This window comes from Leopardus geoffroyi, chromosome B4 (genome assembly GCF_018350155.1).
Source record: "Leopardus geoffroyi isolate Oge1 chromosome B4, O.geoffroyi_Oge1_pat1.0, whole genome shotgun sequence".
NCBI classification, from domain to species: Eukaryota; Metazoa; Chordata; class Mammalia; order Carnivora; family Felidae; genus Leopardus; species Leopardus geoffroyi.
The window spans coordinates 82,870,219-82,891,578 of NC_059341.1; the positions used below are offsets into that span (position 1 = coordinate 82,870,219).

At 52.6% G+C, this 21,360-nt stretch overlaps 3 protein-coding genes across 7 annotated transcripts; 2 read left to right on the top strand and 1 right to left on the bottom strand.

Moving 5' to 3' along the window:
• The first annotated feature begins 8,059 nt into the window (after positions 1 to 8,059).
• BLOC1S1 (biogenesis of lysosomal organelles complex 1 subunit 1) lies at positions 8,060 to 12,025 on the top strand. 2 transcript variants are annotated; one of them, XM_045462660.1, is made up of 4 exons: positions 8,060 to 8,234; positions 9,026 to 9,098; positions 11,178 to 11,401; positions 11,650 to 11,827. In XM_045462660.1, the coding sequence occupies exons 1-3, from the start codon at positions 8,174 to 8,176 to the stop codon at positions 11,356 to 11,358; spliced, it is 315 nt and encodes a 104-aa protein (XP_045318616.1). In that variant the 5' UTR covers positions 8,060 to 8,173; the 3' UTR covers positions 11,359 to 11,401; positions 11,650 to 11,827. The 2 variants fall into 2 exon arrangements, with proteins under 2 accessions (XP_045318616.1, XP_045318615.1); XM_045462659.1 differs by lacking the exon at positions 11,650 to 11,827 and adding an exon at positions 11,834 to 12,025 and having other exon boundaries at positions 8,066 to 8,234; positions 11,178 to 11,310.
• A 111-nt stretch (positions 12,026 to 12,136) lies between these two features.
• RDH5 (retinol dehydrogenase 5) lies at positions 12,137 to 16,843 on the top strand. Of its 2 annotated transcripts, none has more exons than XM_045462653.1 (5): positions 12,137 to 12,823; positions 13,387 to 13,733; positions 13,889 to 14,147; positions 16,070 to 16,233; positions 16,520 to 16,843. In XM_045462653.1, the coding sequence occupies exons 2-5, from the start codon at positions 13,424 to 13,426 to the stop codon at positions 16,741 to 16,743; spliced, it is 957 nt and encodes a 318-aa protein (XP_045318609.1). In that variant the 5' UTR covers positions 12,137 to 12,823; positions 13,387 to 13,423; the 3' UTR covers positions 16,744 to 16,843. The 2 variants fall into 2 exon arrangements, with proteins under 2 accessions (XP_045318609.1, XP_045318610.1); XM_045462654.1 differs by having other exon boundaries at positions 13,406 to 13,733.
• Positions 16,844 to 17,687: 844 nt separating this feature from the next.
• CD63 (CD63 molecule) lies at positions 17,688 to 20,897 on the bottom strand. Of its 3 annotated transcripts, none has more exons than XM_045462658.1 (8): positions 20,791 to 20,897; positions 20,119 to 20,195; positions 19,054 to 19,242; positions 18,803 to 18,877; positions 18,608 to 18,703; positions 18,355 to 18,495; positions 18,025 to 18,108; positions 17,688 to 17,847 (listed from the first exon to the last, which is right to left on the bottom strand). In XM_045462658.1, the coding sequence occupies exons 2-8, from the start codon at positions 20,182 to 20,184 to the stop codon at positions 17,782 to 17,784; spliced, it is 717 nt and encodes a 238-aa protein (XP_045318614.1). In that variant the 5' UTR covers positions 20,185 to 20,195; positions 20,791 to 20,897; the 3' UTR covers positions 17,688 to 17,781. The 3 variants fall into 3 exon arrangements, with proteins under 3 accessions (XP_045318614.1, XP_045318612.1, XP_045318611.1); XM_045462656.1 differs by lacking the exon at positions 20,791 to 20,897 and adding an exon at positions 20,626 to 20,646; XM_045462655.1 differs by having other exon boundaries at positions 19,054 to 20,195; positions 20,791 to 20,838.
• Positions 20,898 to 21,360: the final 463 nt, after the last annotated feature.

Sequence of the window (21,360 nt, forward strand, 5' to 3'; positions counted from 1 at the left end):
AAACGAGAAAGGAACGTATGAGATGAGAAGTGCGTGACGCAGGCTGGGAAGAGAGATGCAGACGGAGAGATGAAAGGGGAGGGTCCTGTGTGGTCCTTTGGTGCTCCTTTCTCTCCAAGGTCAAGTAGAGCGCCTCATTGCTTTTTGAATCACGCCGCTTCCCGCCCCATGCCATCCCACCCCCCACCCCCCCAGAAACGCCCAGCAATGACAACGGCTACGCTAGCCACGACGTCAGCATTCAGGGAGATTGAGGAAAAGATAGAGAAAAGAGGAGAGAGAGAAACTCAGCAGGTCTGGAGAGGAGAGCAAAAGAAGCAGGTAGAAAGAAAACAGAAAGAGAAAAGAGATGGAGAAAGAAGGGCAAGAGTTTGATTAATAAAGGCGGCGGGGGGTTGGCGCTTGGCTGGCTCTGTCCATAGAGCATGAGACTCTTGATCTCCCAGTCTGAGTTGGAGCCCCACCTTGGGCAGAAAGATTACAAAATAGAAAGAAAGAGAAAGAGAGAGAGAAGAAAGAGAAGAAAGGAAGAAAGGAAGAGAGAGAGAAGGAGGAAGGAAGGAAGGAAGGAAGGAAGGAAGGAAGGAAGGAAGGAAGGAAGGAAAGGAGAAAATAAAAACACCCACAAGGAATGGAATGGAGAAAAGAAAATTACTGAGGCTGATACAAGAAGAGGAAATTAAGCAGCAAAAAGGGAGTGGGGGGTCAAAGAAGGGCAAAGATGAAAAAGATTGGACCCAAGAGGGAGAGGGATGGAAAGGATGTCTTCATTGGAGAGGGCAGAGTTCCAGACTGGTCCAGGCAGGATCAGGGTGGGGCTTTGCAAGGATCTCCACAGGGAACTGCAAGCCTGTCCCTTTTCCTCTCCCTTTCCCCCAGGCTGAGACAGAAGCAAAGGGAGGGGGACATTTTCCAACCCTCTGCTATTTATAACTCCAATCCAGAAACGGAGCCAGGAGGAGAGATAGGAAATAATTTGGGACAACTGGAACCTAGCTTGTTCCCACCTCCCTTCTCACTGGGTGTTGGTCTTTTGTATATCCACCTGTCCATCTTTCCCTTGTCTCTCTATCTTGTTTTGTCTCATCTCAAACTCTTTTTGTCCCTCTTCTTGTCTCTGTCACTTGGAACCCTTCTTTGACAATTTTTCAATATCTATATGTTGTCTCTGCCCCTCAAACTCTATCATACTCTTGAGATTTTCTCTTCTCAGGGGCGCCTGGGTGGCTCAGTGGGTTAAGCGTTCAACTTAGGCTCAGGTCATGACCTCACAGTTTGTGGGTTCCAGCCCCTTCAACTCCCCTTCGGCCTCTGTGCTGACAGCTCAGAGCCTGGAGCCTGCTTTGGATTCTGTGTCTCCCTCTCTCTCTGCCCCTGCCCTGTTCCCTCTCTGTCTCTCAAAAGTGAATAAACTTTTTAAAATATGTATTTAAAAAAAAGATTTTCTCTTTTCATGGAGCACCTGGCTGGCCCAGTCTGTAGAGCATTTGACTCTTGATCTCAGGGTTGTAAGTTCGAGCCCCACGTTGGGTGGAGAAATTACTTAAAAATGAAACCTTGGGGGGGGAAAGATTTTCTCTTCTTCCCTTTCTTAAAAGCCCCAATGCGTCCTACCTAATTTTTCCCCATGCTCCCTTTGTCTCTCTTACTTCTTTGTCCAAGATTATACTTTTAAAAAACAAACAAAAAGGTAGGCTTTCACTCTGCTGGCCCTGAGAGAGTCCTCGCCCTGGGTAAGTTACCATACATTTGAAGGTTTGGTCCTCTGTTTTTGCAACACTACACTTGTGGACATCCCTTCCAGGGGACTAGCACTATAAATAAGTACTATCAAGGAAATACATGTGCTGCCAGCAAGTTGGCACCAGGATCCTACTTTTATTATCCCCAAGATCTGCCCTCTCCATCCCTTTTCTATCTCAGAGCCCCAGACAGTAGAGCTGATAGGTGACTGCAGAGTAGTAAAATCAGGATCGAACCCAGGACTCCTGACTCTGAGCCCGGATCTCCAACAGGAGTCAGAATGCCTTTAGAGCCCCAGGTGCCTTCCTCTCTGCACCTACAGCTTCTGCCTTCCTTCATCTCCACCCCACTGGCTCCTGCTAAATCCAAGGTTGAAATCGAATGCCAAGAATCTGCTTCTGACCTCCTCTGCCCAAATATTTGAGAAGTCATCTCACCCGCCACAGGAGGAAGGAGCAGGAAAAAGAGAGAGAGAGAGGCTGCCCAAAATTAGCCTGGCTATAAATAGTGGGGCAAGGGAGGGCAGTTGAAAATGTAAGAGCCCTAAACCAGCCTAGTAAATTTAGACATGTAGATTTTCCCTAAACCTCCTTTAGGAGGACCAGGGGCGCCTGGGTGGCTCAGTCGGGGTTAAGCGTCTGGCTTCAGCTCAGGTCATGATCTCCCTATCCATGAGTTTGAACCCCGCATGGGGCTCTGTGCTGACAGCTCAGATCCTGGAGCCTTCTTCGGATTCTGTGCCTCCCTCTCTCTCTGCCCCTCCCCCACTCACACTTTGTCACCCTCTTGTCTGAAAAATGAAGAAACCTTTTTAAAAAATTGGTTTTAAAAAGAAAAGGAGTGGGGCGCCTGGGTGGCGCGTCGGTTAAGCGTCCGACTTCAGCCAGGTCACGATCTCGCGGTCCGGGAGTTCGAGCCCCGCGTCGGGCTCTGGGCTGATGGCTCAGAGCCTGGAGCCTGTTTCCGATTCTGTGTCTCCCTCTCTCTCTGCCCCTCCCCCGTTCATGCTCTGTCTCTCTCTGTCCCAAAAATAAATAAACGTTGAAAAAAAAAATTAAAAAAAAAAAAAAAAGAAAGAAAGAAAAGGAGTGAGACCAGATTGTTGGAGTGAGGCACAATATCATAGGTAAAGGGGGGGAATGAAGAAGCAAGAGGGATCTGAAAAATAAAGGAAGCTCAACGTGTAAATAAATAATCTGCCAGAGAACTTCTTGTATTTGAGTGAAGAGTTTGGAAATTCATTAAATTAAAACTATAAAGATGAAGAACAGGTTAGTGATTGCCAGGGGACAGGGATGGGAGGAGATAAATATAAAAAGATAGCACCTTATACCTGAAACTAATATAACATGTATGTTAATTATACTTTAAAAATAAATAAATAGGGGCGCCTGGGTGGCTCAGTCGGTTTAAGCGTCCATCTTCAGCTCAGGTCATGATTTCACAGTTCGTGAGTTCGAGCCCCATATTGGGCTGTCTGCTATCAGTGTAGAGCCCACTTCAGATCCTCTATCCCCTCTCACTCTCTGCCCCTACCCCACTCTCATGCACTCTCTCTCTCTCAAAAATAAATAAACATTTATAAATAAGTAAATAAATACCAAATACCAAAAAACAATATATATATATAGCATGGGAGGTTCCATTGTGGTGATGAAGAAATCTGTATCTTGATTTTTGGTGGTAGTTACTCAGATCGATACACGGGATAAAATTGCACGGAACTACACACACACTTACACACACATGAATACATGTGGGGCACTGATAAAAACTGAATAAAGCCTGTAAGCTAGTTAACGGTATACTTATGTCAGCTTCTTGGTTTTGATATTGTGCTACAGTCATATGAGATGTCACCACCGAGGAAAGCTGGGTGAAGGGTACACAGGACTTCATGTACTATTTTTGCAACTTCCTCTGCGTCTATAACTATTTCAAAATAATTTTAAAAATTGATAAATGTCCAAGCCCAGCAAAGCTTTCAGCCTTTATCTGAGTGGAAGCTGAGACTTTCTCCAGCCCCACCTCCATGTAGGATCCCTGTTTTTCAGCTTCCCCAGACTAGACATTTTCTAACCACTGCCTCTAGCCTACAAGCAAACACTTCTAGAACACACTGCAGGGTTAACTTCCCTCCACCTCATCTGGCAGCAGAGGCTTGGAGCATACATCCCAGGGTCAGCCTCTTCCTCCCCAACACACACAACATGAGGACTTTCTCACCCCACCCACATCTCTAGCACTGGATTCCTTCTGCCTGCCTCTGAATGCTGGCTGTAGACAAAGCTCAAACTATGGGAGTAGCTGGGAGAGAAAGAATATAAGTTTGATTGAAAGGAGTCACGGGGGAAATGACTTGACTGCTTTAGGGATCCTAGGGAAACCCATGCATCTTCTGGAGAAGGGCTGGGAGGTCACTTCCCACAGGGAGCTATTTAGGCTGTCTTGAGGGCCCTTTTCTTGGAGCACTGGCCTTGGGCCAACATTTGGAACTTGGCCACACCACCAACGGCACCCCCCTTCTTGAAGCCCAGCCAGACTTCCCAGCATGAGAAGCCTTCTCCACTCACTCCATGTTCTCCTTCAGTCCTCACCCAACCCTTAACAATTCAGCAGCTTCCGGCCCTAATGTTTGGCCCCATCTTCAGTTTGAAGCTTGCTAATTAAAGCTAACTCAGAAAGAGATTTCAAAAGAACAAGGAAATGGGTGGGGGAAAGGAGCGTGGAGTTGCATCCATTCATTCATTAAGAGAAAATAATCTAGGTGGGAAAGTGTACAGAGAGGTGGGCAAAAAGAGATTTCACATGTCAAGTCATTCTCCAGGGATGCACGAATCTTGTGCCCATCTCTACCAAAGGCAACTGGGGAGCTGAGCTTCAACTCAGCAGAAACTCAAGTTACACAGTGAGCAGCAAAAGCCTAGAAAAAGACCATCTGGACGATGACCCAGAGAGATCAGCTGGGGTCCCCAAATACAGGTACCTGTGTCCTCTGCCCAGCTCTAGGGCAAAGGAACAGCCAGTGTGGGGAGGAGGGCAGGGCTGATGTCTGCAGAATCCTGGCAGTCTCCATGCCGATTGTGAAAATGTCAGGCGGTTGTGCCAAGGGGGGTGAGGGTAATGCAGGATGGGCTGGCACTCTCCCTGAGTCAACTTAATCTTAACATTCACAAACTCACCACTGAAACCCCCGACACCAACCCCCCCTCATTAGCCCCTGCCCTCTGTTTCACATCCCCAAGTAGCCATTTTCTGGTACCCCTTCCAACCCCTGCTCTTCTCTCCCAGGCCCCACAGCTCTGGCAGTGAGGCACCCAGCATCTTCCAATGTGCTTCTATTTTGCTTGCTCATTGCAGTTGGAAGCTGGAGCCAAGTGGGGGGTTGGGGGTAGGATTGGAATAGGCTGCCCGGTGATGCTCTCACTCTTCCCACTTCTATTGATCAGCCCCTTGCTAGAGCAGAACCTCTTCCCAAACACTCCTCCCCTTGCCAGGATTCTCTTCAACTGTGCCCACAAGCTAGAAGGTCATAGTGATGAGAGACAGAATCTCCCCTCCTGGGGTCTTTCCCATGGTTTATGCAGCATAGTACAGGGGTTACACTCGGCCTCTGGAGCCAGATAGCCCGGATTTGTATCCTAGCTCTACCACTTAGCTCTATTACTTATCTGCTCCGTATCTCAGATTCTTCATCTGAAAATTGAGGACAATACTTCACACGATAGTTCTAGGGATTAAATGAAGTAATACACGTAAGGCGTTTGACCCATGAGAAGTACTCAGGAAATGTTGGAAAAGTAAATGATAGGACACATACAAGCATAGACACAGACATACACACTCTGACATTTTAAAAAAATTTTTTAATGTTTATTTACCTTTGAGAGAGAGATAGTGACAGAGCGTGAGTGGGGGAGAGGCCAAGAGAGAGAGAGACAGAGACAGAGACAGAGAGACAGAGAGAGACAGAGAGAGACAGAGAGAGAACAGACAGAATCCGAGGCAGGCTCCAGGCTCTGAGCTGTCAGCACAGAGCCTGACATAGGGCTCAAACTCACAAACCATGAGATCATGACCTGAGCCGAAGTCGAACACCTAACCGACTGAGTCACCCAGGCGCCCCCACAGTCTAACATTTTTATTCAGAGTTTTTATGTTGGGGGCATTTAATGTCCTGCTTTATGCTACCACTTAACTATTTCATTCACTAACACTTTCAAGATTGCACACCTCCCAGGACTTAATATGCTACTCTCCAAATAGCTGAATGACTCAATCAGTGATCCTCAACTCTTTCTCAGAAAACCCAAGAAGAATGTTTTATTCTAAATCAGCACCTATCGGGGTGCCTGGGTGGCTCAGTTGGTTGAGCTCAAGTCATGAACTCATAGCTCGTGAGTTCGAGCCCCGTGTCAGGCTCTGTGCTGACAGCTCAGAGCCTGGAGCCTGCTTCGGATTCTGTGTCTCCCTCTCTTTCTGCCCCTAACCCACTTGCATTGTCTCTGTCTCTCTCAAAAATGAACATTAAAAAAATTTTTTAAATAAATAAATAAATCAGCACCTATTTCTCTTCCCCTGCAAGTAGATATAGCAAGGCTAATTTTCTAGTATGTAACTGGGTCACAAAATGAGACTGCCAAAGTTGGAAACAGCCTTAGATACGGTTTAGTCCAACGATTCTCAATGTCAGATGCATACTAGAATTAAATAACTTTTTAAAAAATACTTGTACTGGGGCGCCTGGGTGACTCAGTCTGTTGAGTGTCTGACTTCGGCTCAGGCCATGTTCTAATGGTTGACAAATTCGAGCCCCTGGTCAGGCTCTGCGCTGACAGCTCAGAGCCTGGAGCCTGCTTCAGATTCTGTGTCTCCCGCTCTCTCTGCCCCTCCCCCGCCCATGCTCTGTCTCCCTCTGTCTGAAAAATAAATAAATATTTGCGGCGCCTGGTTGGCTCAGTCGGTTGAGCGTCTGACTTCAGCTCAGGTCACGATCTCGCAGTCCGTGAGTTCGAGCCCCGGGTGGGGCTCTGGGCTGATGGCTCGGAGCCTGGAGCCTGCTTCCGATTCTGTGTCTCCCTCTCTCTCTGACCCTCCCCCGTTCATGCTCTGTCTCTCTCTGTCTCAAAAATAAATAAACTTAAAAAAAATTTTTTTTAATAAATAAACATAAAAAAAATTTTTTTAAGTTTTTTTAATGTCTATTTTTGGGGCAGAGAGAGCGGGAGACACAGAATCTGAAGCAGGCTCCAGGCTCTGAGCTGTCAGCGCAGAGCCTGACACGGGGCTTGAACTCACAGACCATGAGACCATGACCTGAGCTGAAGTCGGATGCTTCACCGACTGAGCCACCCAGGCGCCCCTAAAAAATCTTTTTAATAAAAAAGTAAAAAATATTTGTACTTGGGGTCGACTCCTTACAGATCTAAGTTAATTTACCTAGGGCCAAGGCATTTTTGCAAACTTCCCCAGGTGGACCTAATGTTTAGCCAGGGTTGAGAGCTGCTGATTTAATCCAATCCCCTTATTTTACTAGGGGGAAAATCAAAATCCAGAGTGCAGAAGCAACTTGCCCAGAATCACCCAGCATGTTAGTGCATGGTGCGCCAAGAGAGATTATGGCAATAGCAAGAATATGTTGGTAATGTTTACAGTTTTTTCTTGTTGGAGTTAATCCCGGAAGCATTTCTCTTTAATTCAGAGAGGTGTTATATGATTTACCTTTTACTGTGACAGCAGCACTTTTTCTTCTGGTCAGACTGAAAGGGTTCGCATTCCCTGACCACAAAAGGACAGAGATGGGATTATACTTTCACCACACATGGTCAACCAAATTAGCAAAGCTCCCTAGGAGGCCGCTTGAAATGCCGAAAATGCTTCTTCTCTACAATGATCACCCAGAGCTGAAGAACCTTGGCAGAGTACTGAGAAGAGAAAGGGCTGGAAACGAGAGGAATGCTTTCCCTCCCAGAGGGAGAGTGCTGAGAATCAACTGAGAACCGGCCAGAGCTGCCAGAAGGGAAAGGCGAGGAAAGGAAAAGAATTTCAATGAGTCCAGGGAGCCTCTGCTCCCCCAATACGGAACAAGGATGGATATCCTGGCAGTACCAACCCTCCCGGGAGCCTTGAGATCCAAAGATGTCCAAAACGAGCTCTGTAATATGGGTACTGGAGAAAATTTCTTCCAACATTGACCAAAAAGGGAGCCCCCAATAAAGACAAAAGCTCGCTTACCCCCAACCCTCTACAAGTCCCTCCGTTCCCAGCCAAGAGCTTCTATGTCCTCTACCCTAGGTCTCAAAAGGGGGCGGTCCAGGGCTCACGTGACACTGCGGTCACGTGACGCGGGCCCCTCGGGAGCCGAGGCACCAGTTCCAGCTCCCGCAATCGGAGAGGGCCGGGCGCGCCCAGCCCCCAGCGCGCCGCGATCATGCTGTCTCGCCTGCTGAAAGAACACCAAGCCAAGCAGAACGAACGCAAAGAGCTGCAGGGTGAGCAGAACGTCCCTGTCCGCCGTTTTCTCTCCCGCCGCGGCCTAGCCTCAGCCGGAGCCTGGACCTCGAGTAACGGCCCAGATCCAGGGAAGGGCGCGGGCTAGTGGGCATGGGCGTCGGGGAGGGGGTGGGGGCGCTTTTTTGGAAATTCGGTTCCCTTGCCAACGGGCTCTGGCCCCTCGGCAACGCTGCGGCCTCCTCTGGGCCACGCCCCCCACGCTCGGTCTTCCCGCATCCTGGTCCCGCCCCTGCGCGTGGAACGCGGTGCCGATTGGCCCAGGGAGCCTCGCGTCCTGAAAGTGGCAAGGGACGCTCCTGAAGGCAGGGGGGTGTTAGGACCCGACTGAGCCGGGACTCTTAGAGGCCTGAAACCACCGAAATAGGGGTGGGGCCCTTGTTTCCTGAATCTGACCAGGGAATCCGGGAGTTACCGATCCTCAAGCCAAGACTGTGGGAAAATAGTGCCCGAGGGTCTGGAGTTCTGGGCGCTGCCACTGACTCGTTAGCGTTCCCGGGTGAGTCGCTTCCCTTCCCAGGGCACCAGTTAACTCACCTCTAAAATGAAAAGGCCTAGAAAAAAAGTTTTCTAATAAAAAATTTTTTAAATAATGAAATAAAATGAAAAGGCTTCCTTTATGTTTTGCAAGGTCCTTTTCAGCTCTGGCACTGTGAGATTAGCTGAGATGTTCCCGCAACTAGCGGAATAGTAATTAATGGGTGGTGAACCTTCAGCACCACGCTTCAGAAAACCAAGTCTCCACTCCAATCCCTTTTCCCCCCACCCCCAGAGAAGAGGAGGCGAGAGGCTATCACTGCAGCGACCTGCCTGACAGAAGCTTTGGTGGATCACCTCAATGTGGGGTATGAACCTCTTCCCATCAACCACCAGCACCCCCCGCCCCCCAAATTTAGGCACTGGCAACGTCTAGCCCTCAGATTGCTGTTGAGGGGATGAGATGTTCCATTTCATTCCCTCCATTCCTGTCACCCAGCTTAACTTTATAGAGAAAGGCTTGAGTCAGCTCTGACCCCTAACGTTGCACAAGGAGGAGCAGCAGCAGTGGTTGAAGAGGCAGCCAGATTTCCCCCTCCCCCTAATAACTTCCCTGGTGCTCACAACTTGATGCCATCTGCCCACTTCCCTTCACTCGTCCAAGTCCAGCTGTCGCTTCAGCAGGAGGGAGAGCACCCTCCTTTACCACAACTTGCCACCCTCTCCTTCTCTACCTCCCACCCTCTGGCAGGCCTGGGGAGCAGCTGGCAGGAAAGAGGTGGCACAGCCAGTGAGGGTGAGGGCAGAACCTCTGCCAGGAGCTGTAGCAGAGCCAGGCTGTCTCTTCCCTTCCTTCCCGGTCTCCAGAGACCACCCCCTGTGCCAGCCCTATATGAGAATGCCAGTAACAACCAACAACTTGGGAAGGAGCAAAGAATATTGTCTCTTGACCCTGAGTGACCCAGAAGAGTGCTGCGACGATGATGTGATAGGCTATCTGTCGGAAGAAAAGGGGCAGTACGATGTCTCCCATGGCAGGGCAAGTAGAATAGCTTGGCTGTGAATCCAGAGACTGAGTCACCCAAGTGAGCCATGCAGGGACTGTCATCTTCATTACTCATCTCTGGGGAAGATTAAGGGACAAGAAGGCAGTGGTTGGGGCCTCTGATCTCTCCCCTCCAGACCTCTCCCTTCACTCAGTGTGAAAGTAGGAGGTCAATAGGAAAAACTGGCATTTTAGGAACTCCCAGGGGAATCTCTTGAAGCATTGGGAGCCCGCTATTACTGTTTCAGCTCCTACACTACCCCCTACTATGGCCAAGCTGTCTCCCAAAGAAAAAGGACAGGGTCTGCCCCCTTTCCTTCCTCCCACATTGGCGCCTCTCGGGCTCTGCTGTGAGACTGGCCCAGGCTTCTCCCTATGCTCTTCCTTTGCTAGGGGCCACCCCTCTTTCAGCTTAGAGGACAGCTAAGCCAAAGCCAGATTAGAAAGGGTTTTGTGTTCTGCCCACGGGTCCTCTCATTCCCTGGAAAGGAAAACAAAGGCTCAGTCTATCTCAGCCCCTGTCAGGTGTCCTTCCCACTCTTTCCACCCACCCCAACCCGTTGCCCCCTCCAGCCCCCACAGATTCCAGTGGGGGGTGGATACCGGATGCGGAGTCTCCCAGCTGACCTAGAGCTTTGGGATGGTGAGTGAAAAGACTCCCTAGCCAGTAAGAGAGAACAGTTATTGTGAGATTGGGGGAAGGGGGAACAGGGCAGAGAGTTGGAGGTACCAACCTAATGGTATTAATGGTAAGTACAGCCAACCTTGGTTGAGGAGAAAAGAAAAACTACGGCCTAGAGCAGAAAGAAGGAAGGGAGAGAGAGAGATTATGTGTGTGTGTTCGTTCATCTGTGTGGGCGAAAAGAGAAGGGTTGGGAGAGAGACTTGAGAGCCAAGAGGCAGCCCCTGGGATATCTTCTCTTGACCCTGAGTTCCTGGGGAGGGGAGCCGCTCTCCCATCCCATCCCAGAGTCAGGGAGGGGCCCAATTTCCCTTCCCAACTTCTTGCACAGACCCTTGGGCTTCCAATCACTGCCAGATGTGTCCCTGCTGCTGGATTTTCCCAGCTTCTCTGCACCCCCTTTACCCTCTCAGCTTCTTCCTCAGGGAATCCTCCCTTCTCCCACCCAGCTTCAGGAATTCCTTTGGGGGGGGTAGGAGATGGTAAGTTTCTAGTCAGCTCCCAGCTAGGCTTTCCTGGGAATCCTGGGAGTGGGAGGAAGAAGCTGGTCCATTTGCATGTACAGTAGTCATTTGCATCACATCCAAGAATGGCCAAAATCATGAGGTTTTCCCCAGCCTGACTCCTGGCTGACCTCCGGCTCTTGCAGTGGAATATTAGTCCTAGAGACCACTCCCCACCAGCCGGGTGAGTTGATCTCGTCTCTCTTCCAACCTCTAGTGTGGCCCAGGCCTACATGAACCAGAGAAAGCTGGATCATGAGGTGAAGACCCTACAGGTCCAGGCTGCCCAGTTTGCCAAGCAAACAGGCCAGTGGATCGGGATGGTGGAGAACTTCAATCAGGCACTCAAGGTGGGCCACACTCCCTACATCACTGGCCCCATCCTGGACCCCCGTTAAATGCCTCCAGTCGGGTCACCTTAGGCCTCAGGTTAAAAAAGAAGTGGGGCGGGGCGCCTGGGTGGCGCAGTCGGTTAAGCGTCCGACTTCAGCCAGGTCACGATCTCGCGGTCCGTGAGTTCGAGCCCCGCGTCGGGCTCTGGGCTGATGGCTCAGAGCCTGGAGCCTGTTTCCGATTCTGTGTCTCCCTCTCTCTCTGCCCCTCCCCCGTTCATGCTCTGTCTCTCTCTGTCCCAAAAATAAATAAACGTTGAAAAAAAAAAATTTAAAAAAAAAAAAAAAAAAAAAGAAGTGGGGCTGGTCCCAGAAATGCCATGTACGGCCCCAGTGTCAGAAAAGCTAGAGAGATGAAAATAGCTGGTGGGTCCAAGCAAAGCCCTTTCTAGGGGATAGACGGAAAGTGCCCCTGTCTGTCTCCTTAGAGCTACATTCTACCCACCCTGATTCCCCACCTCCCACCTCCTCCCCTTCCCAGGAAATCGGGGATGTGGAGAACTGGGCTCGGAGCATCGAGCTGGACATGCGAACTATTGCCACCGCACTGGAATACGTGTACAAAGGGCAGCTGCAGTCTGCCCCCTCCTAGCCCCTCTTCCCTTTCCTCTGCCCCGCCCCTCCTATCTCCCCCAGGGGGGTGCAGGAGACAAGAATAAAACACAAGCCTCCATTTCTCTGTGGTATGTTTCAAAGAGCTACTAGGCCAGCATGGTGGGTAAGAGTGGAAGGTTCAAAGACTGTCTCCCTAAGCTACAGGTACCCTTTGGCTAGAGGGTGGAACTAGCTTCCTCTTACTGTCTCACCCCTCTTTTCCTCTTTGGGCCTGGTGCAGGTGTATGTTGGGTACCTAGAGGGTAGAAGTTTCCCGCACCTCCCCAGAGAAGGTCTGGGCGCCCTGCCCCAAGCTTCCTAACACAGGACTTCAGTTTCTTGCAGAGGAGAAATAGGACAGGGAGCAGGCCTGGTGCTGGCTCTGGCTCTCTGCCTCTCCACGTGCTCGTGGCCTCTCCCAGCCTGGTGCTAAGCGGTGTCATGAGTCCGGACCAGGTTGGAGATTAATTCTTGGTCATGGGGGCACTTCAGGGCTTGGAAGGAGGAGGAGTGCCAGGTCCAAGGTCACCAACAGAGAGGGGTAGCTGCCATCCTTGACATAGCCCTCTTCCTGGGAGCCCATGACACAGGTGGTCAGGTACCCCCAGCTGGTAAAGCCAGCCAAGAAGGGGGCCGGGGCACACCTGGCCTGTGCCAAGCCTTGGCTTCAATTGCCAGGCTCCAGCTTCCCTGGCTCCTCCTCCCAGCCCCTCCCCTCACCCACATCCACTTAATACCCTGACACCCAGTCCGCCCACTGCAGACATTGGCATTAGCTGTAGCTAGTGTGGAAACCTGGGAAGACTGGGAGCAAAGCCTCTCGAACAAAGGAAAAGAAGGATTTGGGGCACCTACCTGCTAGCTTTCCCCAGAGGAGGTAAGCAGGGCACTGGGAGCTGGGTGCTACGAGAGGAGTATCCAGGTGTTGCATGTATTGATAAGTCAAAGCTTTTCATGTGTTTCCTCACACATTATCCCCTCTGACCCTCCACAATTCCCAGGTGGACCACGGTGGGTGTTGGCCCCACTGGTAAAATAGAAAACAGGTGAGATACTCAGCATCCCACAGTAAGTTTAGGGCCACCAGGACTAAAATGTGGGGCTCTTTGCCCCATGTGTTTCAAAAAATAAGGCCCAGTTTACATTTAGAGAATTTAGATGTCCCTGGCTTAGCGGGAGAGGTGACTGCGAACCAGATCCCTCTGCTCCCGTGCAGCAGGCCTGCACACAGGACCCCGCTAATCTGATTTTAGTTAAGTTAGCAACAAATATAGGGTCTGCCTCAATCTTTGCTTTGCTTAGATGAGCCATAGTTTGCTAATTACCCGCCCATCAGATAATTTCTCAATATGCTCAGATCAGACTTCCAGTGAGGGAGGGGAGGATATTAGGGGCAAGGGTTTAAGAGCCAGAGTAAACTAGACAAGTTTTCCTGCCCAGTCTCGGCTGCCACCTGCAGGTCACTTGGGCTCTGGCCATGTGGCTGCCTCTGCTGCTGGGAGTCTTGGTCTGGGCAGCGCTGTGGTTGTTCAGGGACCGACAGAGCCTGCCCGCCAGCGATGCTTTCATCTTCATCACCGGCTGTGACTCAGGCTTCGGGCGGCTTCTGGCACTGAGACTGGACCAGAGAGGCTTCCGAGTCCTGGCCAGCTGCCTGACCCCCTCAGGGGCAGAGGACCTACAGCGCGTGGCCTCCTCTCGCCTCCACACCACCCTGCTTGATGTCACTGAGCCCCAGAGTGTCCAGCGGGCGGCCAAGTGGGTGGAAACACATGTTGGTGAAGCAGGTGAGTAGCAGTGGGGCCACAGGGCTCGTGGTGCAGGGTGCTCAGTCACAGGGGCGGCGGGAAGCAAGAAAAACTGCGTGGGAAAGGAGGAGTGATCAGGAGAGAGTGTTGGAACGCCTTACCTACCCGACGGGATCTGTTTCATCTCTCCACAGGGCTTTTTGGTCTGGTGAATAATGCTGGTGTGGCTGGTATCATTGGGCCCACGCCGTGGCTCACACGAGATGATTTCCATCGGGTGCTGAGTGTGAATACGCTGGGTCCCATTGGGGTCACCCTTGCCCTGCTCCCCCTGCTCCAAAAGGCCAGGGGCCGGGTGGTCAACATCACCAGTGTTCTGGGTCGCCTGGCAGCCAATGGTGGGGGCTACTGTGTCTCCAAGTTTGGCCTGGAGGCCTTCTCTGACAGCCTGAGGTAAGGGGTGCAGAGCCCTGGGCTGCCCGGCAGAGATGACTAAAACACTGCAGAGTGCGATACTGAAGAGGAGACAGCTGAGGGCTTAGCTTTGTGGCTTCAGACGCCAGCCGTCTCTCATGGGTGCTTTGTGACCTTGATAGGTTACTTCTCTTTTCCCCCAGTTTATTCCCTACCTGTTAAATCAAAATGAGAAGACCTGCCTCATGGGTGTTGTGAGTGGAATGAGGTACATGTAAGGCCCCAACAGAGACTGGCATGTAGAAAATGCCCCAAGAAGCCTGCTGTTATTATTAGTATTATTATTAATAACTGTTACTTGTGATGAGCTAGTACCTTTGTGGAACATTTTCTCATTTCTTCCAGCAACCTTATAAGGGATTAGGTATTGATATCCTCAGGGTAATATAACTTACCCAAGTTATTACCCAAGACCACACAACTAGTTAGTAGAAATGCGGGGACTTGCCCCCAAGTCTGCTTGCCTGGTCATTACATTCTCCCATCCCTCATCTTTAAGCAATAATGTCCAAAGTCCCTTGAGAGCACAAAGGAGACTTGACAAGTACCACATGAGACCAGAGCCTGAATTCTGATCAGTACAAGTACCCCCCCAGCCAGCCTATCTTCTGTAGGAAGCCTGTCTTCATCACCTTCACTCAGCAATGAATTTAAATTATATACCTTTGGGGGGGGGGGGTTGTTTTTTGGTTTTTGGTTTTTTTGAGAGAGAGCGCGCATGTGCGTGCACAAGTGGAAAAGGGGCAAAGAGAGAGGGAGAATCGTAAGCAGACTCCATGCCCAGCACAGAGCTTTCGATGCAGGCAGGGCTCGATCTCCCGACTGAGATCATGACCTGAGCCGAAATGAAGAATCTACCACATAAGCGACTGAGCCATGCAGGCGTTCCCTATCCTTGGGTCTTTTCATTTTCCACTCAGCATCATGAAACACAGACTTTATACTTGGATTTCTGCATCCATGTCAAGGGAGTTGGATGTATCCCTGCAGTCTCCGCAGCAAACACCAATCTACTCCCTTCATGTCCAGCACTCAAGATTCCATGCTGTGTTCTGGGACCTAGGGAAAGGGGTTCTTCTAGCTCAGGAGTTGGTAAACTGGTTCTTAAGCCAAATCTGGTCAGTAGCCTACAAGCTAATAATGGTATTATACATTTTTAAATGGTTACACCGTAAGTGATTATAGAAGTACCTATCTGAGGGCACCTGGGTGGCTGTCAGTTAAGCTTCCGACTTCAGCTCAGGTCATGATCTCCAGGTTCGTGAGTTTGAGCCCTGTGTCAGGCTCTGTGCTATCGAAGTAGAGCCTGCTTCATATCCTCTCTTTCCCTCTTCTCTGCCCCTCCCCCACTCACACTCTATCTCTCTCCCTCAAAAATAAACACCTTTTAAAGTACCAGGGCACCTGGATGGCTCAGTTAAGGATCCAACTTCAGCTCAGGTCATGATCTCACAGCTTGTGGGTTTGCACCCCACGTCAGACTCTGTGCTGACAGCTCAGAATCAGGAGCCTGCTTCAGATTCTGTCTCCATCTCTCTCTGCCCCTCCCTCCCTCCCTCCCCCCTCAAATACAGACATTTAAAAAAATGTAAAAATAAAAAAAGTACCTACATGATATCATTAATTTTTATGTCTGCGATGCCAAAAGTATTTACTGCCTGGCCCTTTAAGAAGTTTACTGACCCCCCCCCCCCCCACTCTAGATCATAGAATATAAAGGAAACCTCAAAAATACCTGTCCCACTTGTCCCCATCCCAGGACAGCAGGGATCTCCTTTACCATCAGGACCCCTGTCCCTGGCCTGTGATAACTTCCCCATTTTAGCCCCCATACCCATGTCTCAGAAGATCCCTTTCCTATAGAGCAAGAACCCAAAAACCTCCGGTCTACTCCCATCCAGGCGGGATGTGGCTCCTTTTGGTGTCCGAGTCTCCATTGTGGAGCCTGGCTTCTTCCAAACCCCTGTGACAAACCTGGAGAGTTTGGAGAACACGCTGCAGGAGTGCTGGGCACGGCTACCTCCTGACACACAGGCCCACTACGGAGAGGCCTTCCTCACAAAGTGTGAGTATCTGGGCCCACACAGGGTCGTACGAAGGGAAATGAAAGTGCCAGAAGGGCCCATCCTACACCAGCCTGCTGGGAGGAGGTGGGCAGAGAGGAGGTGAGGGAGAATGAGATGCCAAAGAACATCCAGGCCATGTGGAACCTGCCCACTCGCCAAACTGGGGAGGGGACTAAGGATCCATCTCACCTCTGCTGGGGACCAGTTCCAGGACCCAGAAGACAGGGCCTGAGATAGGCTGGGGTGGGACAGGGACACTGATTACAACCACCTCCTGGACTGCAGACTTTAAAATGCAGCGGCGCATCATGAGCCTGATCTGTGACCCAGACCTGACCAAGGTGAGCAGGTGCCTGGAGCATGCCCTGACTGCTCGTCACCCCAGAACCCGTTACAGCCCAGGCTGGGATGCCAAGCTGCTCTGGCTGCCGGCCTCCTACTTGCCAGCCAGCCTGGTGGATGCTGTGCTCACCTGGGTCATTCCCAAGCCTGCCCAGGCAGTCTGCTGAATCCAGCCTTCCAGCAAAAGATTGCTTCAGTCCCCACCCGGGTACTGCCTGGTACTGGTACAAAATAAGTACTGAATAAATGTGTATTGTTAAAAAAAAAGCACTGGAAGTGGGCAGAAATGGAGTTGCCCAGTGGGGGACTGACCCCATTTAAGTGCTAGCCCCTAGGCTGATTTAATGCCCAGGGTCTCTGGCCTGTTTAATGCCTGCAAAACAACTAGCAACTAGTGGGAAGGGGGACAGAGGCTAAGGGAACTGGCTTGTGACTAGGTGCTCTTTGAAGCACATGGAAGAATGGCCACCAGATGGCACTATTGGACATGTATTTTCTACAAGGAGTCAAGTTGCAGCTCAGTGTTGGGAGTGCAAATGGCCTTTACCTGCTTTTCTTGGGAGGGACAGAAGGTGGTGAGGAGGGGTCAGGGCCAGGCTGGGTGGTTTCCACATTGGGGAAAAAAGGCAATACCCACTTCAGTTGTCTTCTATTATCTAAGTCCAGAAAGATGGATACTGGCCACAAAGGTGTCATAGCAACTTGTCACCAGCCTGAAAGGAGCCAGGTCCCCTTTGTTGGGGAGGGAGTTGCTGGGCCCTCAGAGGTGGGCAGAAGGCCAGGGAAAAGATGTCCATGGTAAATCTGGGCTGGCCTCTCCCAGACAGAACCTTTGTGGGGAACCCCCTGACTTTTGAAGGAGATGGCTTCATGAACATTGCAGCACTTGGCTAGGAGACAGGGAGGACAATGGGCCACAGCCTCCAGATCCCCCTTCCACTGCTAGCTCCACTAACGCCTTCAGCAAAACCCGCCTTTCCAAAACATCCCTCCCCCCGCCCCCTAAAATTAGCCTTTCTTGCCCAAGGTGCAAATACAAGGTCCCACAGGACAGGAACACGGTGGAAGAGAGGGAAAGAATAAAGTATCATTCTTCAAGACAAACTGAGACTTTTTTTCAGTCTGAAAAAATAATCAGTTTAATTGAAAAACCTGAAGTGTGCTACCCCACTCCCTTAGATGAGGGGGCTGAAGCGACCAGACCCCTACATCACCTCATAGCCACGTCGGATGCTCTTCACGAGGCAGCAGGCAAAGATAATTCCCAGTACCTAAAAGCAAAGATAGAGGGGTGGAGAAGAGTCAGAAAGGCAAAGTATCCCAGACCCACCCAAGAGACCCCAAACACAACCAGGGCCCTCATCTCCAGGCCAGTACCTCCTCAGCACCTCTTCCCACTGCCCCTACTGCTCAGATGCCCCAGAATGAGTCCAAAAGATGCCTCTCACCTCCACAAAGGCAATGCCCAAGGCTGCTGCAGCCACCACCAGCACATTGCTCCTCAGCCAGCCCCCAATCTTCTCCACACAGCCCTGAAGGGTAGTAGCCACACAAGGCAAGAACACAATCAGAAATTTCCCACCCACCTCCTGGGTCCTTTGATCTCTCCTGCATGCTCTGTATCTTTCACCCTGCCTCTGGGAATCTGGGCATTCCCAGATACCGACCCTCCCCATCCCAAAACCCCAACCCTCTCCACCTCCATCCCTGGTCCCTCTCAACTCTTGAAACATTTCCCAGGTTTCCCAAGTCCCCTGTTCTCTCAACTTCTCCCTTACCTCTTCGTGGATCTCCTTCACCTTGAAAGAAATCCCACAGCCCTGTGTGACATTGACGCAGCAGGAGTCCGGGACTTGGCCCTTGGGCATGAGAGGGATGCTCTCCCAGTCTGTGTAGTTAGCTGCCCCGCAGCATTCAAACTGCACGAGAGGAGAAATACCAGGCAGAAGGTTATTGCGTGAACATCCACCTTCAATATGAAGATGAGAATCTTCTTCCCCCACTACCCCTGCTCCCAGAAACCTCACTCACATCTTCCTGCATCCTGTCCACAATCGAAACCGTGTGGTTGTTTTTTGGATAATTCTGCATCTGCTGCCGGAAGTCCTTATTAAATTCTGACATCACCTGGGAATTGGAAGGAGCATTGTTGAGGTCAAACTAAGGCAAACGGGTCCCAGAGCAGCCAGACCTCTGAGGCAGGGCCCTCCCCTTTTCCCTGCTTACCTTGTCTCTAAACACATAGCCAGCAATGGCTACAGCCACCTCCACCAGCATGATAAGAGACAGGAAGATGGCAAACTGCAAGCACAATGGGCAAGGGTCAGGTTTGGAGTCTTGGTGAGAGTGGCCTGCTGTGGCCCAGCCAGACTCTACCTTCTTCATAAAGGTTTCCCTCACCCACCTCCTAAGCCGCCACAGTAGAAGTGCCCTCCCAGCAGTCCCAGACACCCATGCTGGCCCCACACCGTGCTCACCGTGACCATAAGACAGTAGTTCTCCTTGCAGGCCCCACAGCAGCCCACGAAGGCCACCAGGAAGAGGAAGGCACCCACTGCGATGATGAGCACGGGCAACAGGGAGCCAGGCGTGGCCCCCTGGACAATGGTCTGCCTCAGGACCAGCTGGGCCCCTACACCCACGGCGATCAATCCCACTGCACAGGCCTGCGAGGAGGGCAGGTCAGGGTTAGGCCAGACCCACGACCTAGCAGACCTCCGTGACAGAGGGCAGCAGCTGCACCCAGGACACAGACTTAGCCCCATCCCAGAGAGACAGATTCTCACACCTGGGAGAATATGGTGTGGGATGATCCATATTTGCCCCACAGTTTGATCAAAGGCCGAAAGAGGAGTTCCCAGAAAGCCTTGACCCCAGGGCACACATTTCTAACCTAGAGTGGTGCTTCCTGTGGGCCTCTAGGGCTCCCAGAATTGCCATCTCACTATCTTCCAATGGCCACCCCCTCCTCCTCAGCTGTGACTCAGGTTCCTCAGGCCCACAAGGCCAAGGAGGAGAAGGGAGAAGGAAAAGAGGTAAGAGTGGTGAGCTCCTCCCTGGACATAGAGCAGTCTCTCAAGCCAGGACCCCAGGGCAGGAGTAAATTGTGGCCGGCTGAGCCCTTCCCCACCCCGAAGCGGTGAGAGGGATGAGGGAATGGAAAGGAATGAGGGGGTAGGGGAGAAGGGTGGGGAGGAGGGGGAAGCCCCAAGGCGATAGCATCAGGCCGGCCGTTGGCTGGTTGCCCCATTGCCCGGTATCACAAGTGGTTGGTTGGGTCACCAGACAGGAAGGGCCAGAAGGGGCGAGGGGGAGGGTGCTGCGCACCCACGCAGTCCATTCTTGGCCCAAACTAGCCTCAGAGGTCCCTGAAAGCTGGAGGGGGTGGGGTGGCCCTGCTGTCTTCGGCCCGTTTCCCGGGCTCTCCTTCCACATCTGGTCTCCAGCTGCCTTCATTCGTGGCCCCCCAGCCCTCACCACTCCGGATCCCGGTCTCCCCACACCCTGCCAGCGCGCCCCGATCATCCCCCCATCCCACTCACGCAGAAGGCCAGCAGAAGAACGTAGAGCAAGAACTTGACACATTTCATTCCTCCTTCTACCGCCATGGCTGCCGGGCCTGGGGCAGAGGGGAGAGCAGGGGGATCAGAACCGGCCGAGGTGGGGGACCTCGGTTGCAAAGCTCCCCGCCGGCCCTCGAGGCCTTCCCTGCTCGGCCCCCTTTCCCGGCCCCTCCCACCCGGAAACCCGCGGTCGGATCCACGTCTCCCAGCCCCCTCTTCTTCCAGGCTGGAGAGGGGTGGGGGCGACCGCCGCGAAGCCCGGACCTGCCCCGCAGCCTCCCGGGCCCCGGGGCAAGATCCCAGGGCGCCGACACAGGCCGGAGCCCGACGCCCACCCTCGGCCCGCCAGCCCCCCGGCGCCCAATACCCCCTCCCCACCCCGCCAGTCCCTAAAACAATGGTCCTCGGCCAAGCGCGACCCCCAGCCGCCTTCCCCTGCGCCCTGACCACCCCCAAAACAGAAGCGCGACCAGCTCGCCACCGCACCCCGCCCGGGCCTCTGGAACTTTTCAAAGTTGCAAAGTTTGTAGGGCCTCGGGCGCGCCCGGGAGCACGGCGGATCTCCGGGGGCCCGGGCCGAGCCCCGGAGGAAGGCGCTGCCAGCGACCACCCACCCGGAGCCGAGGCCGGCCGTGGGCCCCGAGGCCTCACCTGGGCTCCCCGAGGCTGTGCGCTCCTCTCCCGCCGCGGCTCAGGGGCTCTCTAGCGGCGCCCCCGGCTGCGGCCCCGCCCGCCGCGCGGCCCCGCCCCGGCCTCCAGCCACAGCCCCCTCCCCCGCCACCTCCCCCGCCCAGTGGCCGCCTGCCTCCCTCATGTGACGCGGTAACAGCTGCGGCCTGAGTCACCCGGCCGGCGAGGGGAGGGCCGAGCCCCCCGCCCGGCCAAGGCCACGTGGCCCCTACCCAGAAGACGGCGCCCACCCCCGAGAGGGGAGGCCACCGAGGGCAGGACCTCGGGGTGCCTGGGGCCCTTCTGGCGTCCCCGTCCCCATACCACCTCGGACTGGGAGAGCGGGACCGAGCGGCGCCAGATTCTCTCTGGTTCAGGGAAGCGGAGGAAGCGTGTGCGAGCCAAGCAGGCGTGAGCGGCCCGGAGTTACACTCTGAGCGCCCGGACCGAGCGACCGAGCTGAGGCAAGGTGACGGAATGGTCTTCAAGAGGCCGCTTCATCCTGCACCCGGAGCCCACCTTCCTCTGGCTCCATCTCTATTGAAGCCCCCA